General features: G+C 45.4%; 1 protein-coding gene across 1 annotated transcript in view; it reads left to right on the top strand.

Moving 5' to 3' along the window:
• LOC137517515 (cyclin-dependent kinase 4 inhibitor B-like) overlaps positions 1 to 4546 on the top strand; it is a 30620-nt gene extending 26074 nt beyond the window's left edge. The window contains exon 3 of the mRNA XM_068234497.1: positions 3271 to 4546. Within this exon, the coding sequence (XP_068090598.1) occupies positions 3271 to 3282 (12 nt within the window). The 3' untranslated portion in view covers positions 3283 to 4546. The remainder of the gene's footprint in view (positions 1 to 3270) is intronic.
• The last annotated feature ends 13751 nt before the right edge of the window (positions 4547 to 18297 follow it).

The raw sequence follows: 18297 nt of genomic DNA, 5'->3' as shown, positions 1-18297 counted from the left end.
GCCTTGAGGCTAGCGATGTGTTCTGTTGCTATGGAGGGGTGGTGGAGGGACAAAGATCAGTGCACAATGGAGTGGCTTCTATTGGCATAGATCCTTAATGATGCCCAATGCCTGAGCAGGATCGATCAGTGGCCTCTGTACTCACACATAACGATCTTCAACTGGACCGGTCATTATTAGCCAAAGTTTATAGCATGTGTGTACATACCTTTACACTGGTACAAATTGGTTATTCAGCATTCCTGATTATGACAATACTACCAAGGAAACTAATGCAAAGGTTAACACAAACAGATTAGCAGGATCATATTGCTGATTTGCTTCTATTCCAGGAATGTGATGTACCACAAACCATGCTAGCAGTGTAAAAACGGATGTGACACTATGGAAAACTTGACTAGAAATTCTCTATTACAGTATTCCCAGCCAGGTTGCCCTCTCCTGCCTCCCCATACAGTCTTGAAATTATACAACATTTGTCTATAGATTAGTGCTGTGAAGTTGTGACTCATAAGAGTGTATGTGAAATTGCCTATTTCTCCTCTATATTGTTATCTGTGGAAGCATCAAAAAGGGCTGTTTCTGGCCATTTTTGTGCCCCAGGCAATTAACCGTTTGTTCCTCTTCCCCCAATACTGCAAACTGGAAGCTTGTAGGCTTCATCAGTTAGTTCTGTAGGCATCAATAACAAATTGGTAAGTTCAGGGGCGTAACAATAGCCCCTGCAAGGGATGCAGCCGCAGGGGAGCCCTTTGGGGGAGAATCCTGAGAGGGGCCATTTTTAGGAGCAGGAGGGGGCACAGCACAGGAAGGGGGAGAAGCAGGCACAAACAGCAGTGGGCTGGGGGGCCGGACTCCCCCCCCCCCCCTTACCTCGGGGTACCATCAGAGCCCCCCCCCTCCAGCAATGACAGCTGGGGGGGGGCCCATCCAAAGTTTTGCAAGGGGGCCCAGTGTTTTCTACTTACGCCCCTGGGTAAGTTGTATTAAGAAATTGTGTTTTTTATTTAAAGAGAACCTGTATCAAAAAAAGTTCCCCTGAGGGGTACTCACCTCGGGAGGGGGAAGCCTCAGGGTCCCAATAAGGCTTCCCCCTCCCCTGTAGCTGCAGGCAGTCGAGCTCTGGCTCCCCGAAGTGTCCTGGAATCCTCCCTCGACAAGCCTGATAAGCACGGATTTATTTACCTTTCCTGGCTCCAGCGAAGGCGCTGTTGCGGCTTTCCGCACAGAGATAGGCGAGAATAGCGATCTGCGTTGGGTCCGCTCTACTGCGCAGGTGCAGGAGACTTGCACCTGCGCAGGAGAGCGGGCCGACAGTGGTCGGCTATTTTCGCCTATCCCCGAGCGGATTGCCGATACTGCGCCTGCGCTGGAGCCGGGAAGGTAAATATTTACATCCCCACTGTTTGGGGAGCTTGATCTCCACTGCCGTAGGACCGAAGGACAGGGGACGCCTCAATAGGATCCAGAGGCTTCCCCACCCCAGGTGAGTACCCCCCAGGGGAGGTTTTTCTCAATACAGGTTTTCTTTAAAAATTGTCAATAAAAGATGCACAATTTATTACTAGGCCATACTGTATATACCTCACTATCCCAAACTCACTGAACCCACATAAACCCTTTTTATAATTATGAGGTGTGTGTGTGTCTACTTTATATAAAAAACATTAAACTGTTTATGTACAGCCTGGGTCTTTACATGTCAGGATATTGTGGAATATTGTCCTGGAAATATTTCAGCAATGAATATCAAACAAATAAAAAATTACTTAATTAGTACATTAATAGCTCCTACCATATCATATATGTTATGTTAATTAGCAGTGCCCATTTAAGTTAAAATTCTAATCCCTTTCTTAAAGAGTAACTGTTAGCCCCAAAAATGAAATTTAAATCTCTATGGCAATGTTTTATTTACTATTTAAGTGAGCCAAAAAGGCAATGCAGAAGTTAAAAATCAATCTATTTTTTTTACTATGTAGCCTTTTCCCCAAGCTCCGGACGCAAAGCCGCATATCAGATACTGATGAGCATGCAGAGCATGCCTATGTCTGCCCGACCCCCCTCTCCCCCCCAGGACCAGGTGCCGATATATTCTCACCCCAAACAGCTGACCGCTCTGACAGGGAGACAGAGCGGCAGCACTTCCAGCGCCTCCACCGCAGAGTCACATGTGAGAGAATCACATGAGAGAGATGCACGGCGGCGGCTGCTCTGCGGTGGCGGCGCTGGAAGTGCTCCCGCTCTCTCTCCGTGTCAGAGCGGTCAGCTGTTTGTGGTGCGAATATATCGGCACCTGGTCCTGGGCGGGAGAGGGGGTCGGGCAGACATAGGCATGCTCTGCATGCTCATCAGTATCTGATATGCGGCTTTGCGTCCGGAGCTTGGGGAAAAGGCTACAAAGTAAAAAAATAGATTGATTTTAAACTTCTGCATTGCCTTTTTGGCTCACTTAAATAGTAAATAAAACATTGCCATAGAGATTTAAATTTCATTTTTGGGGCTAACAGTTACTCTTTAAAGTGGACCTGAACTCTTGCACAGGACAGAAGGAAAACATAGAGAAATGCACCCTGTATGTATTTAGAGTGTTTCGCCTGTCTATTTCACTCTCATGTGTGACTAATTACAATTTGTAATTTGATCTCTTAGCTGTGCCAGATGACTGCCTCGGCAGAGCAGCTAATTTGTAAACACAGGATGCTAACAATATGTTTGCTTCCATGAAGTCAGTAAGCAGTACTACAAAGGAAAGAATATCCTAAAACAACCGTACCACTCATGAATATACAAAAGCAATCCATCTTTATTCAAACAGTGTACAATGAACAATAAAAACGATTAAAAAACAAATGATAAATGGTCCTGTATAGTATATAATTAATTTCTATAATATGTAAAAACAACCCACCACAGGGTATAACTGTACCAATGAACATAAGAGACACACCAAGGACAACAGGGTCTCAAAAAGACAACAGGCTCAATAAAAAATAAAAAAATCATGAAGAAAGGAAGGTGAAACATTATAGTGAAGATGAGGTAAATGTGAAGTGCCAGAAGGACACTGACAAAAAAATGAGCAATATGTTTAGAGTGTTAAAGTGACACTAGAAAGCCAGGTGTTGAAGCACCTGTTGAAGCACTTTGAGCGATGTGGAAAAGCAAGCAGCACTGATGATGATCTATTTTTGATGTGTCTTTTTTAATTTTGCAATGTTTGAGTAAGTGGGGTTCATTTTCTCCATGTCATATGTTTCTTTATTCTAGATCTCTGGATGAATCTGAAAGCTTTCCAGGAAAGAAATGTATTCCTAATTCGGATTTTGGCTGACATTTATAGAAACTCCATTTTTTAAGGGTTACCTGAATGATAACAAATGTTGTTTGACATTATAAGTAGTAATCTTCAGCTGATTAAACATCAGCAGTCAGTGACAGCAGAATGAGGTATACTTTCACAAAGCAGTTAATAAAAGGTGCCCAGTGCACCTGTTAATTTGGACGCCACCACAGCCCATAATCAGGGCTGGATTTACAATAAGGCACTGTAAGTACGGGCCTACAGGCGTCTGGTGATGGAAAGGCGGCTCACTCCCCTCCCCTAATGCCTCCCTCCATTCCTATGCAGAGTTCTGAGCAGAGCATAAATGAGAGGTTACACGCTCAGCTCTTGGCATTCCACCAACAAGACTCCATTCAGGGGCACCACTAGTAGCTACTTAATACTGAGGGTACCACTGCCAACCTCTGCTGTGACAGACAGCACACTTATGGTGTAGTTTGGTGGGTGTTTGTAAGTTCATGGAGGGGTGCCAGGAATCTGTGCCTGTAGGCTCCTGTGATGTAAATCTGGGCCTGCCCACAATGTTATTACCAGCTATAGTAATTTGAACTCCCAGTAGCGTAAACAGCTGCTGCCAGGTGCTCTATATGGTACACAGCCACACAGCCGCTGAGTCTCAGAGGGTACTTACGTATTATCCCGTCTACAGAGTTTGGTAGCTTCTTGTAAAAGTTCTATTTGCTGCCCTACCACGATCTAACCATTTTTTGAAAGCCCTGGCTTTCCTTTGCACCATGCCCCAAGTCGGTGTAATGCTTCGTTCCCAAGTTAGGGGGGTGTGTCCCCTGCTTTTGGCTGCAGAGAGCACAGTGGAAAGGAGTCTCCAGTCTCGGGCAGTATCACACTCTGACAGAGGAGATGAGGGTGCATAGCGGGGCTGCTTCTTCTTCTTCTGTAATGAGACCCACAAAGCACTTGACACAAGTTTTGAAACCACAGATTCATGCTGCGAAAAAAGAATACTACCTGCCAGGTAAGCTGCTGATCATTAATGTCGGGTTCGTCCGGTACTTATGTAATCACGCTTTCAACAGCCAAGTGCAGGGGACACCCCTCCTTCAAAACCCTTTAACTTTGGAATGAAGCATTACACAGACTCGGGGCCTTTCTTTACAATTGCAATAAAAGAGAGGGGATTTTTTATACATGATTTGGTTGGGAAGCTTTCATTATTAGTAACAGTATTATCTCATCCTTACATATAGCTAGAGTTGAGCCGAAATTTTCGTAATTTCGCATTACTATAATTACGCATGCGAAATTTGCGATTACGATGCGAAATTACGGTAGCGTAATTGCCATTAAAATCGTAATTGAAAATACCGTAAGCGTAATTTTCAACGCTTAATTTCACGTTTCGTTCATACCGTAATTTCGCATTAAACCGTAACGCTCCCGTATAAAAAAGCCGCCGACTTTAAGGGTTAATAGCAAAGCCCCCTTAAATGCTAAGAGCCTCAAATTTGGAGAGTATATTAAGGAGATCAGAAGGAATAAGAGGAAAAATTTTTTTTTCAAAAAGACCTTATAGTTTTTCAGAAAATCGATGTTAAAGTTTCAAAGGAAAAATGTATACAGTTAAAAACCCGCCGACTTTACTGGTTAATAGCAAAGCCTGCTTAAAGTTTAGGAACACCAAATTCCCAGGGTATATTAAGGGGATCAGTGGGAATAAGAGGAAACATTTTTTTTCAAAAAGACCTTATAGTTTTTAAGAAAATCGATTTTTAAGTTTCAAGGGGGAAAATGTCTTTCAAATGCGGAAAATGTCAGTTTTTTTTGCACAGGTAACAATAGTGTATTATTTTCATAGATTCCCCCAAGTGGGAAGAGTTTTACTTATTTCGTTCTGAGTGTGGGAAATATAAAAAAAAAAATGACGTGGGGTCCCCCCTCCCAGACCTCTTTAACCCCTTGTCCCCCATGCAGGCTGGGATAGCCAGAATGCGGAGCACCGGCCGCGTGGGGCTCCGCACCCTGACTATATCAGCCCGCATGGTCCATGGATTGGGGGGTCTCGAAGGGGAGGGGCAGCCAAGCTTTCCCCTCCCCCTCCAATCCCTTGTCCAATCCAAGGACAAGGGGCTCTTCTCCACCTCCGATGGGCGGTGGAGGTGGAGGCCGCGATTTCCTGGGGGGGGGGGGGGGGTTCATGGTGGCATCTGGGAGTCCCCTTTAACCACTTGCTGACCAGTGGATTTTACACTGATCGGTGCTGCGTGGGCTCTACAGCCCGCAGCACCGATCAGGAGTCCAGCAGGGCGATCAGACTACCCCCCTTTTTTCCTCACTAGGGGGATGTCCTGCTGGGGGGGTCTGATCGCCGCCGGCCATCTGCGTTTTGCGGAGGGGGGCTTCTCAAAGCCCCCCTCTGCAGCCATTTCCGCCCTCACGCTCCTTACCTCCCTCCCTCCCTCTCTCCGTAATGCGCAGGACGGAGTTCCGTCCTGCGCATTGAAGGATAGGCTTCAGCCTATCATATGCCGGCGATCCCCGGCCAATCAGAGGCCGGGGATCGCCGATCTGCCTTACGGTATGATGTAAACAGCGGGGATTTCTTCCCCGCCTGTTTACATTTTGCCGGAGAGCTGCGATCGGCGGCTCTCCGGCTGTTCACGGAGACACCCTCCGTGAACTGACATGGAAAGGCCGCTCGATCGAGCGGCCGTTTCCATGGTAACCCGCAGACGACCAGTTTACGCCAATCGGCGTTAGCTGGTCGTCAAGAGGTTAAAAAGGGGTCCCCCAAATGCCCACCCCCCCTCCCAGGAGAAATGAGTATAGAGGTACTTGTACCCCTTACCCATTTCCTTTAAGAGTTAAAAGTAAATAAACACACAAACACTTAGAAAAAGTATTTTAATTGAACAAAAAACATAACCACGAAAAAAGTCCTTTAATATTCTTAATTAACTATTAATACTTACCTGTCCCTTTAAATAAATGATCCCTCGCAATATCCTCGGAAATTGGCTAATCAGTTACAATGTAACAAAGTTATTACAATGTAACAACTTTGTTACATTGTAACTACGCCGCACCCGACGTCACTCGCCGCTCAGCCGCCGCATACAGTTATGCGTCCGTGCAGGACGCTAAGTCCCCGCCGGCTCCCGCCGTCCACCCCGCCCACATCTGTCACCCACATGTGATACAGACTGTAATGCGAAAATTACGCTTACGCGAAATTTCGTGAAATCCTTCTTCATTACGATTATGTACTTACGGCCATAATCGTAATTACACTAATTACGCGAAATTTCGCGAAATCGTAATTACGTCATTACGCTCATCTAGCTACATAGTTACATAGCTATCATGGTTGAAAAAAGACACACGTCCATCGAGTTCAACCTTTTTATGCCAGAGTCTCCAGAACTTCTGCTATTCATTCCTGTGTGACTCAGTCATCACAGGTTGTCTGCCTGTATTGGGGGGACCTGTGAGAGGGTAGATGGGCTTCCTTTTCTTTGCTGAGTCATGTTCTCTTCCCAAGCCATCTGCACAAATCATCTTCATGCTGCTATTTCCTGCCAAGATGTAGGGTGTGGTAATTATGTGATTGGCTGCATAGGCCACACCAGCCTTGTAACCCCCTTTATAGTTAGCTCTGACAAACTGTACACAATACAGCACTTTAATAAGCCCGTGTTTATGTTAGCTGCTACAAGGACTTGATCTATGGATAAATAATGTTTACTCATTCCATAGCTCCCAACTGTCCCTTTTTTGGAGTGACAGTCCCTTTTTGAGAGCCCTGTCCCTCTGTCCCTCTTTCACCCTCATTTGTCCCTCTTTCAGGACTTTGTCCCTCTTTCTATGTAAATATATATATTTCTATACTAAAAATGTGTTTGATTGACTCTAAACTTTATTCCCGACCTTTAAATTGATAGAATACTAATATTAAAATGTTACTATGAAGTAAAATGAACCAGGATAGAAAGGACCAATGTGGTTTGAATTAGAAAACAACATAGTTTTCTTATGAAATCTTTATGGTATGCATGACTAGAGGCGTGGTGAGGGTGTGGCCAGGGTTGTGGCAGGGGCGTGGCTTAAGTGTCCCTTTTTCTCATCTCAAAAAGTTGGGAGGTATGCTCATTCTATGCTGATGTGACTGCACTCCAACGGGTTCATTGGAAAAGCTTATATGTAGTGTACATACTGTATATATCTAGGGGCGTAGCAATAGCCATAGCAGCCATAGCAACTGCTATGGGGCCCTGGAGCAGAGGGGGCCCAGGTTGTACTTGATATGTTCACTATTAACTTTCCACTATCTCTCCCCCCCGACTTTGTCTCTTAGCTCAAGGACTAAACACAGTGTACATTGACGGGAATGTAAATTGCCCAATAAACTCACATCCATAGGTTAGGGAAAGGTGGCATTGCTCAAGAGTGCCTAGTTCTGAGGGCCCCATGAAAGTGTTGCTATGGGGCCCCATAATTTCTAGCTACGCCACTGATATCTATCATAAAAGTGCATCATCCTCTAAATTGGATCTCCAGCCATTTCATGCTCAGCAGATAAAATGAAATGTTCTGTATGATGGAAAACTTTACAGTCCAGATGCAGGCACAGTTACAGTATCTTCCTAGATGTGTGGGCACTTAACAAAATAGATTGTTTCTATCTATATAGAAGCTCCTGGAAAAGGTCCCCACACACTTGCTCGATTTTACTGGCAGATTCAGTCATTATGAGGGAATGTACCAGAGATTAATACCTCAACCTGATAGTAATTTTGATTGATTTCCAGGCCAAATCGATTGATTCCAGGCCCAAGTGATCAAAGTGGACGATTGGGGCCTCATTCACAGCAGAGGCCTCCCATGCTGACCACAGAGTACAGTGCAGATGCATAAGTGCTTATTTCCTGCATTTTGAAGTGTGCCGCATGGTTACTGTGCTCCGCTCTCATCACTGCCGATCTGCAGGTGTGTAAGTGTTGGGGATGGGAAGCCAGAAGGACACCACATACCCCCACCGACAGCAATGCCCTAGAAGTGAGGAGGGGCACCTTTGGCTACTTATACTGTGGATGGCTAGCTATACTGTATATTGGGGAGACACCTGGACTACCTATACTGGGGTGGCTACCTATACTGAGGGGAAGCACCTTTGGCTACTTATACTGTGGGTGGCTAGCTATATATTGGGGATGGCTACCTATATTGGGGTGGCTACCTTTACTGAGGGGAAGTACCTTTGGCTACTTATACTGTGGGTGGCTAACTATATATTGGGGAGACACCTGGACTACCTATACTGCGGTGGCTACCTATACTGAGGGGAAGCACCTTTGGCTACTTATACTGTGGGTGGCTAGCTATATATTGGGGAGACACCTGGACTACCTATACTGGGGTGGCTACCTTTACTGAGGGGAAGTACCTTTGGCTACTTATACTGTGGGTGGCTAACTATATATTGGGGAGACACCTGGACTACCTATACTGGGGTGGCTACCTATACTGAGGGGAAGCACCTTTGGCTACTTATACTGTGGGTGGCTAGCTATATATTGGGGAGACACCTGGACTACCTATACTGCGGTGGCTACCTATACTGAGGGGAAGCACCTTTGGCTACCTACCTATACTGGAAGGCAACCTATTGTCACCTTTGGCTACCTATTATAATGGGTATTATCAGGGGCCACTGATGAGGGGGATGGAGGGCACAAATTAGTTGGGTGTACATCCAGTAGAGATAAAGCACAGTACAGGCATGACATCCTTTTAAGACACCATCATGTTTAAAGTCTCATCTTTTAAATTGTTATTAAAAACAATAAGATTGTGTGCGTATGATTACAGGGGAGCATGTAATATGCAATTGAAGCCTCTTGAAGCTGAACTGTTCCTATAAGAATAAAACCTGTAAACAACTAGAAAATGTAAGTCCAGGTTGTGTAATATGTACAGACAAAGACTGTGATGAACAGAAATCTCAGCAAGAGTTTACAAGCAAGACCAGACATAGGTTTCATATGAGTGAAACTGAACTTTGCACATCCGGTTAAAAAACTATAATCCCTGTTATTTTACTTTAAATTGCTAGAATTTTATACTGTATTTTTTAAAGGACAATTGTGAATGTATGTATCTTTATTGTAAAATTTAAAGCACTTTGTTAAAATATAGAGCCTTACGCAGAGGGATGCTTGACGCCTGTGCTGGCGCTCCGCCTGGTTTTCTATTTCCCCCAAAAGAGTCCCTGCAGTCTAGTGCATGGTTTTTCCCTTCCCCTGGACTGCGGGGCCCCTTTAGCTGTGTCGTGGTCAGTGGCGTAGCTTTGGAGCTATGGGCCCCGGTGCGAGTTTTACATGAGGCCCCTCCCAGCACTCTATATAAACACTTGATACGGCGCAACAAAACCTGCCTTGGTCATACATAGTATTAGAGGTGCAAGAATCGGATGGGGAACAGTTTGTTAATGATTACTACGATTCAAAGCATCTATAGAGGTGATTATTACCACCACAGGACCAATAAAGAGCTAATGCTTTGGTTGAGGAAGTGCCCCATGGGGCCCCTCTGGCCCAAGGGCCCCGATGCGGACGCTACCTCTGCAACCCCTATTGCTACGCCCCTGGTCGTGGTCATTGATCCCCTTGGGTAACATTGCAGCAGAGAGGTTTTTGCCTCAGTTACTTGTTCTTATGTGTGTAAGTTCTGTCCACTTTTTTCCTTTCTCCTCTTGTTCTTTCCTTCTTTATCTTTTCTTCAGGTCATGCTCACTGCCCTCCACATCTTTCACAATAAACCATGCCAAACATTTAATACATGGGTGACCATAGATTGAAAATAGTTTCCCTCAATGTTAACGGTTTTAATCAGAGGCGTAGCTAGGGCTTTCAGCGCCCGGGGACAAAGACTATTAATGCGCCCCCTAAGGGAAAGGCTGCGCGCTGCGCCCAAAAAAGGGGCGTGACTATATAATAAATGTGGGCGTGGTTATGGGTGGAGCCGAATGTACAGGAAGATAGCAGGCTCGCGCTCACCCACCCTCCCTCAGTATGTACCTTCCAGCATGTTCCAAGACAAATTCAGCAATCATGAGCCCCCCCCCATCAAGACAAATTCAGCAATCATGAGGCCCCCAACATGACCAACTCAGCAATCATGAGGCCCCCAACAAGACAAATTTAGCAATCATGAGGCCCCCAACAAGACAAATTCAGCGATCTTGAGGCCCCCAACAAATCATGAGGCCCCCAACAAGACAAAATCAGCGATCTTGAGGCCCCCAACAAATCATGAGGCACCCAACAAGACAAATTCAGCGATCTTAAGGCCCCCAACAAGACAAATTCAGCGATCTTGAGGCCCCCAACAAATCATGAGGCCCCCAACAAGACAAATTCAGTAACCATGAGGCCCCCAACAAGACAAATTCAGCAGTCATGAGGCACATAAATAGACAGCATTTCACATAAATAGGCAGAATGCCCCCTTAATATGGTAGACACCTCTCACCTGGCAGCAGTTCCCCAAAATACACTCAATCCGACAGCAGTGGTTCCCCAAAAATAGGTAGCCCCAGGTCTATAGGTGTCCCCAGAATAGGTGGCGAGCAGTATAGATGTCCCCAGAATAGGTGGCCAGCGGTATAGATGTCCCCAGAACAGGTAGCCAGGGGTAGAGATGTCCACAGAACAGGTAGCCAGGGGTATATGTGACCAGTATATGTAACCAGGTGTATATGTGCCCAGTTTATGTAGCCAGGTGTATATGTGTCCAGTATGTGTAGTCAGGGGGTATATGTGCCCAGTATATGTAGGCAGGGGGTATATGTCCCCAGTATATGTAGGCAGGGGGTATATGTCCCCAGTATATGTAGGCAGGGGGTATATGTCCCCAGTATATGTAGCCAGGGGGTATATGTGCCCAGTATATGTAGTCAGGGGGTATATGCACCCAGTATATGTAGGCAGGGGGTATATGTCCCCAGTATATGTAGGCAGGGGGTATATGTCCCCAGTATATGTAGGCAGGGAGTATATGTCCCCAGTATATGTAGGCAGGGGGTATATGTCCCCAGTATACAGTGGAGGAAATAATTATTTGACCCCTCACTGATTTTGTAAGTTTGTCCAATGACAAAGAAATGAAAAGTCTCAGAACAGTATCATTTCAATGGTAGGTTTATTTTAACAGTGGCAGATAGCACATCAAAAGGAAAATCGAAAAAATAACCTTAAATAAAAGATAGCAACTGATTTGCATTTCATTGAATGAAATAAGTTTTTGAACCCTCTAACAATAAAAGACTTAATACTTAGTGGAAAAACCCTCGTTTGCAAGCACAGAGGTCAAACGTTTCTTGTAATTGATGACCAAGTTTGCACACATTTTAGGAGGAATGTTGGTCCACTCCTCTTTGCAGATCATCTCTAAATCCCTAAGGTTTCGAGGCTGTCTCTGTGCAACTCTGAGCTTGAGCTCCCTCCATAGGTTTTCTATTGGATTAAGGTCCGGAGACTGACTAGGCCACTCCATGACCTTAATGTGCTTCTTCTTGAGCCACTCCTTTGTTGCCTTTGCTGTATGTTTTGGGTCATTGTCGTGCTGGAACACCCATCCACGACCCATTTTCAGTTTCCTGGCAGAGGGAAGGAGGTTGTCGTTCAGGATTTCATGATACATGGCTCCGTCCATTTTCCCGTTAATGCGATTAAGTTGTCCTGTGCCCTTAGCAGAAAAACACCCCCAAAGCAAAATGTTTCCACCCCCATGCTTGACGGTGGGGACGGTGTTTTGGGGGTCATAGGCAGCATTTTTCTTCCTCCAAACACAGCGAGTTGAGTTAATGCCAAAGAGCTTTATTTTGGTCTCATCAGACCACAGCACCTTCTCCCAGTCACTCACAGAATCATTCAGGTGTTCATTGGCAAACTTCAAACGGGCCTGCACATGTGCCTTCTTGAGCAGGGGGACCTTGCGAGCCCTGCAGGATTTTAATCCATTGCGGTGTAATGTGTTTCCAATGGTTTTCTTGGTGACTGTGGTCCCTGCTAATTTGAGGTCATTCACTAACTCCTCCCGTGTAGTTCTAGGATGCTTTTTCACCTTTCTCAGAACCATTGACACCCCACGAGGTGAGATCTTGCGTGGAGCCCCAGAGCGAGGTCGATTGATGGTCATTTTGTGCTCCTTCCATTTTCGAACAAATCGCACCAACAGTTGTCACCTTCTCTCCCAGCTTCTTGCTAATGGTTTTGTAGCCCATTCCAGCCTTGTGCAGGTCTACAATTTTGTCTCTGACATCCTTGGACAGCTCTTTGGTCTTTCCCATGTTGGAGAGTTTGGAGTCTGCTTGATTGATTGATTCTGTGGACAGGTGTCTTTTATACAGGTGACTAGTTAAGACAGGTGTCCTTAATGAGGGTGACTAATTGAGTAGAAGTGTCTAACCACTCTGTGGGAGCCAGAACTCTTAATGGTTGGTAGGGGTTCAAAAACGTATTTCACTCAATGAAATGCAAATCAGTTGCTATCTTTTATTTAAGGTTTTTTTTTCGATTTTCCTTTTGATGTGCTATCTGCCACTGTTAAAATAAACCTACCATTGAAATGATACTGTTCTGAGACTTTTCATTTCTTTGTCATCGGACAAACTTACAAAATCAGTGAGGGGGCAAATAATTATTTCCTCCACTGTATGTAGGCAGGGGGTATATGTCCCCAGTATATGTAGCCAGGGGGTATATGCGCCCAGTATATGTAGTCAGGGGGTATATGCGCCCAGTATATGTAGTCAGGGGTATATGTGCCCAGTATATGTAGGCAGGGGGTATATGTCCCCAGTATATGTAGGCAGGAGGTATATGTCCCCAGTATATGTAGGCAGGGGGTATATGTCCCCAGTATATGTAGCCAGGGGGTATATGCGCCGGCCCCTTCCCTCACCTTAGGGGGCTCTCCCTCCCTCGCTGTCCCCTTCACAACTAATGTCCGTCCGGGTGGCTGGCAGAGGCGGGCGGGACTTACCTGCATCTCGTCGCAGCGCCGGATGGATCTGCCGCTACTCTGGTCTAGTCCAGAGCAGCGGCTGCAGGACCCGAACTTCCGGCGCTGGAGCGAGATGGAGGTAAGTCCCGCCCGCCGCTGCCAGCCACCCGGACATTAGTTGTGGAAGGGACAGCGAGGGAGGGAGAGCACCTAAGGTGAGGGAAGGAGGGGGGAGATGGCCCCCCTTCTCCACCGCTGCTCACAGCTCTCCCTCTTCTCTGCGCTGCTCCCCTCCCCCCAAAAAAAACAAACCCTGCAGCTCAGCTGGGCGGCCTTTGGGGACCCGGCGCCCCGGGGCACTTGTCCTACCCCAACCCCCCCTAGCTCCGCGGCTGGTTTTAATGTCCCAAACAAAAGGTCACAAATCCTTTATGATTTCCACAGGGAAGGAGTTAATGTACTACTGCTGCAGGAAACTCATTTCAAAGAAGGTCAGGTTCCTGACCTGTCTACTTCTAAATATTACCCACAGTTCCTTAGTGCCCCTAGTACTACCAAAACCAAAGGCACGGCAATAGCTTTGCATAAAAATTTTAATGCTCAGGTCATAGATAGCATGGGAGACGAAGAGGGCCAATTTACCTTTATCAAATTGATCATTGAAGGGAAACCCTTTACGATTGCAAGCATCTATCTTCCTAACAAATCACAGACCTCCGCTCTCTCTGGCATTCTTGAGAGGCTGGATCGTTTTAAAGAGGGTTATCTGATCGTGGGAGGGGATCTGAATTTCACCCTGGATCCTCTCCTTGACAGCTCTAAAAGCCATTCCTCTATCACATATAAATCACTAAAGGCTGTCAAGGGGAGGATCCTTGACATGCAATTGATGGACGTGTGGAGGATTTTTCATCCCACAACTCGAGATTATACCCACTTTTCTGCTCCTCATAAAGTATATAATAGACTTGATGTGTTCCTGATCTCACATGCGCTCCTCTCGTTCCATGCCTGCTCCTCAATTGGATCCCAGACTTGGTCTGACCATTCACCAGTCTATCTAGAGCTTAAAGGTATCTTCTTAAAAAAAGGTAATTCCTCATGGCGTATGAACACTAAATTATTTAACCCCCTGCGCAGCCGCGAAAGGGTTTTTTTCGCCATTTTTTTTAGCATGTAGCTAGCCTAGCGCTAGCTACATGTTTCCCCCCTCCCCGCGGCGTCCGCCCGTCCCCTCCGATCGCCGCCGGCACCGCTTTCCCATAAGGAAATCCCGTTCTGAACGGGATTTCCTTGAGGGCTTCCCCCGTCGCCATGGTGACGAATGGAGTGACGTCATCGACGTCACGGACGTCGTGACGTCACAGGGAGTCCCGATCCACCCCATAGCGCAGCCTGGCGGCGATTGGCCAGGCTGCTCAAGGGGTAAGCGGGGGGGGGGGCCTGTTTCCGCGGCGGGTAGCGGCGCATCGGCGGCGGGCGGCGGCGATCAGACCAAACACGCAGCTAGCAAAGTGCTAGCTGCGTGTTTGAAAAAAAATTATGTAAATCGGCCCAGCAGGGCCTGAGCGGCACCCTCCGGCGGCTTACCCCGTGTCACACACAAGGAGGTTAAAGACCAAAAACATGCCTCATACTACTCACAGGTGCTCTCAGATTTTATTTCTCATAACTGTAATGAAGAAAATGGCCCCAGCCCTGTATCTATTTGGGAAGCACATAAATGCGTCCTTCGTGGTGCTATGATTCAGATGGGGGCCAGATATAAGAGGGAGAGGAATGCACAGATAGCCGAGATATGGAACAATATTAAACAGTTAGAGCTTCAGCATAAGCAAACCCTGGCAACTCAAACTCTAGCACTTCTTACAGAAAAACGTAAGCAATTGTTACAACTGTTTGAGTTTAAAAGGGTTGACAACCTTTTGAGATATCGCGCCCATCTTTATGAATATAATAACAAGTGTAGTCGGTTGATGGCCAGATCCCTCCGCATACGTCAGAACTCATCTTTCATCCCAAAAATTCTTAACCATTCAGGTTCCATAAAGGTTAAAACAGAGGATATTCTCCAAGCTTTCCATAAATACTATTCTGATCTATATAATATTACAGGTGCATTTAATGACAAATCAGAGTAGTCTATGAACCTAATCATTGACAAATTTTTGGATAGGCATAAGCTCCCTTCTTTGAACACAGAACAACTTGAATTTCTTAATGAACCTTTCACAGAAGACGAGTTTCTTGCGACAGTGGGGTCCCTCCCTAATGGTAAATCTCCTAGCCCTGATGGGTTCTGTATTGAATATTACAAAAAATTCAAAGCCACTTTAGCCCCTATCTTCATCAAAGCTTTTAATGCTCTATCAGTCACTTCTCCCCCCACTTGAGATATGCTCCAGACACACATCATAGTCATCCCAAAGCCGGGTAAAGACCCCCTTTTATGTACTAATTATCGCCCTATTTCGCTTATTAACGTAGATTTAAAAATAATGTCAAAGATCTTGGCTAATAGACTCCAAACGATTATGCCATTACTTATCCATTCAGACCAGGTAGGCTTTTTACCTGGACGTGAAGCTGCTGATAATACAATTAAAACCATATTGCTGATGCAGTCCGCACAGAGCGCCAGGACCCCTACCCTGTTGCTTTCTATAGACGCAGAAAAAGCGTTTGATAGGGTCTCCTGGCGCTTTCTGCAGAGGGTATTCAACTCTAGAGGCATAGCCCCAGATATGAACTTTTACCAAAAAGTATTTGCCTTATACCAATCTCCTACTGCAAGGGTTAGAATTAACGGCCACTTATCTAACGTGATCCCTGTCTGTAACGGGACTAGGCAGGGTTGTCCCCTGTCCCCTCTCCTGTATATATTATATATGGAGATACTTGCAGCAGCAATCAGAACTAATCCAGATATTAAAGGTTTGAAAGTTGGCACTAAAGAATATAAATCTGTGATTTATGCTGATGATTTATTGTTATATATTACTTCTCCTTTGACTACTCTGCCTAATTTACTTAAGGTTGTGATGGAGTTCGGCTCACTGAGTAATTATAAAATCAACACCTCTAAATCAGAGATCTTAAATATCAGTGTGCTGGCCTCCCTTCAATCCAATTGGCAGAAAGCTTTTCTCTTTGTCTGGAGATCACAACACATTACTTACCTGGGGTTCACCTGTGCTCGGACCTGGGTAAATTATATGATCTTAACTTTGTCCCTCTGCTGCAGACTCTTGAAAAGGATGTTCATTCCTGGGGGTCCTTGGCCCACTCGTGGGTGGGCAGAGTGAATATTTTAAAAATGAATTGTATGCCTCGCTTATTTATTATATCTTCTTCAGACCATCCCAATCACAATTCCTTCTGTGTTCTGCAGGAGGTTCTCTAAAATGATGTCCCTCTATGTATGGAAATCCAGAAAGCCTAGGGTAGCATTGAGCACTTTACAAAAACCCAAAACAGAAGGTGGATTAGCACTGCCTCACCCCAAAGCATATCACTCAGCAGTGCACCTTAACCGGATCATTGAATGGACTCACAACCTGAGAAATACCCAATGGGTAGAACTGGAAAGAGACATCTTAGGATATGCCCCGGGAGCAGGATTATGGGTTTGGCCTTTGCGCCGCCCCTCATTCTCCCCTGGAAGATTCTCCCTGACACGAGAAACATACAGAGTTTGGGATAATTTACTATCACAACACTGCATAGCTACATATTTAGGTCCTGACACTCTGGGACAATCCCTTATTCGTACCCGGTCTCTCTCAATCTAACCGACTTCGTAAACTTACCTCTCCCACTCTCAAATTAAAACAGGTATGGCAAAATGATAGAACAATAACATTGCCCTCCTTGATAGGACCATCTGGTAACCCAGACGAGGTCTATTTTGAATATATACAACTATCTCACTTCCTCAAAAAAGAGGTAGATAAAGACTTCTCATCCAGATCAGAGACTGACTTAGAGGAAGTTTGCTTCTCCCATCCTCCTGTGGAGCACAGAATTTCTTATCTTTACAGCCCTTTACTTTCGCACTTTTGTGACAATATCCCCACATTCAAGACCGAGTGGCAAAACAAACTGAGAATTTCAATCTCTGAGGCAGTGTGGACAAAGTGTTGTATCTTTGCTCATAAGTGTTCTCTCTCAGCCCGAGCGCAGGAGAATGCCTATAAAATCTTAACAATGTGGTATAAGACCCCAGACAAACTCCACAAATACAATTCCACTATATCAGACCTTTGTTGGCGATGTGGCAGCGAGGTAGGCGATATGATCCACATATGGCACAGCTGTTCTAAAATTATCCCATTCTGGACAAACATTTGCAAGATCATTGCAGCTATTAGTAACATTAAAGAGACTCCGTAACAAAAATTGCATCCTGTTTTTTATCATCCTACAAGTTCCAAAAGCTATTCTAATGTGTTCTGGCTTACTGCAGCACTTTCTACTATCACAGTCTCTGTAATAAATCAATGTATCTTTCCCCTGTCAGACTTGTCAGCCTGTGTCTGGAAGGCTGTCAAGTTCTTCAGTGTTGTGGTTCTGCTATGAACTCCCTCTTCCAGGCCCCTCTATGCACACTGCCTGTGTATTATTTAGATTAGGGCAGCTTCTCTCTTCTCTCTTATCTTTTACAAGCTGGATAAATCGTCCTCTGAGCTGGCTGGGCTTTCACATACTGAGGAATTACAGACAAAGGCAAAGCTGTTTGCAGGAAGAAACGAGCAGCCTGAAACTTCAGTGCATGAGAACTGCAGGGGGAAAGAAACACACAAATGATCTCTTGAGATTCAAAAGGAAGGCTGTATACAGCCTGCTTGTGTATGGATGTATTTTCTATGTGTGGACATACTGTACATCAACCTACTTCCTGTTTTGGTGGCCATTTTGTTTGTTTATAAACAAACTTTTTAAAACTGTTTTTAACCACTTTTAATGCGGCGAGGAGTGGCGAAATTGTGACA

The sequence above is a fragment of the Hyperolius riggenbachi genome, chromosome 1 (genome assembly GCF_040937935.1).
Source record: "Hyperolius riggenbachi isolate aHypRig1 chromosome 1, aHypRig1.pri, whole genome shotgun sequence".
Classification (NCBI taxonomy): Eukaryota; Metazoa; Chordata; class Amphibia; order Anura; family Hyperoliidae; genus Hyperolius; species Hyperolius riggenbachi.
This window is presented reverse-complemented; position numbering and strand designations above follow the sequence as displayed.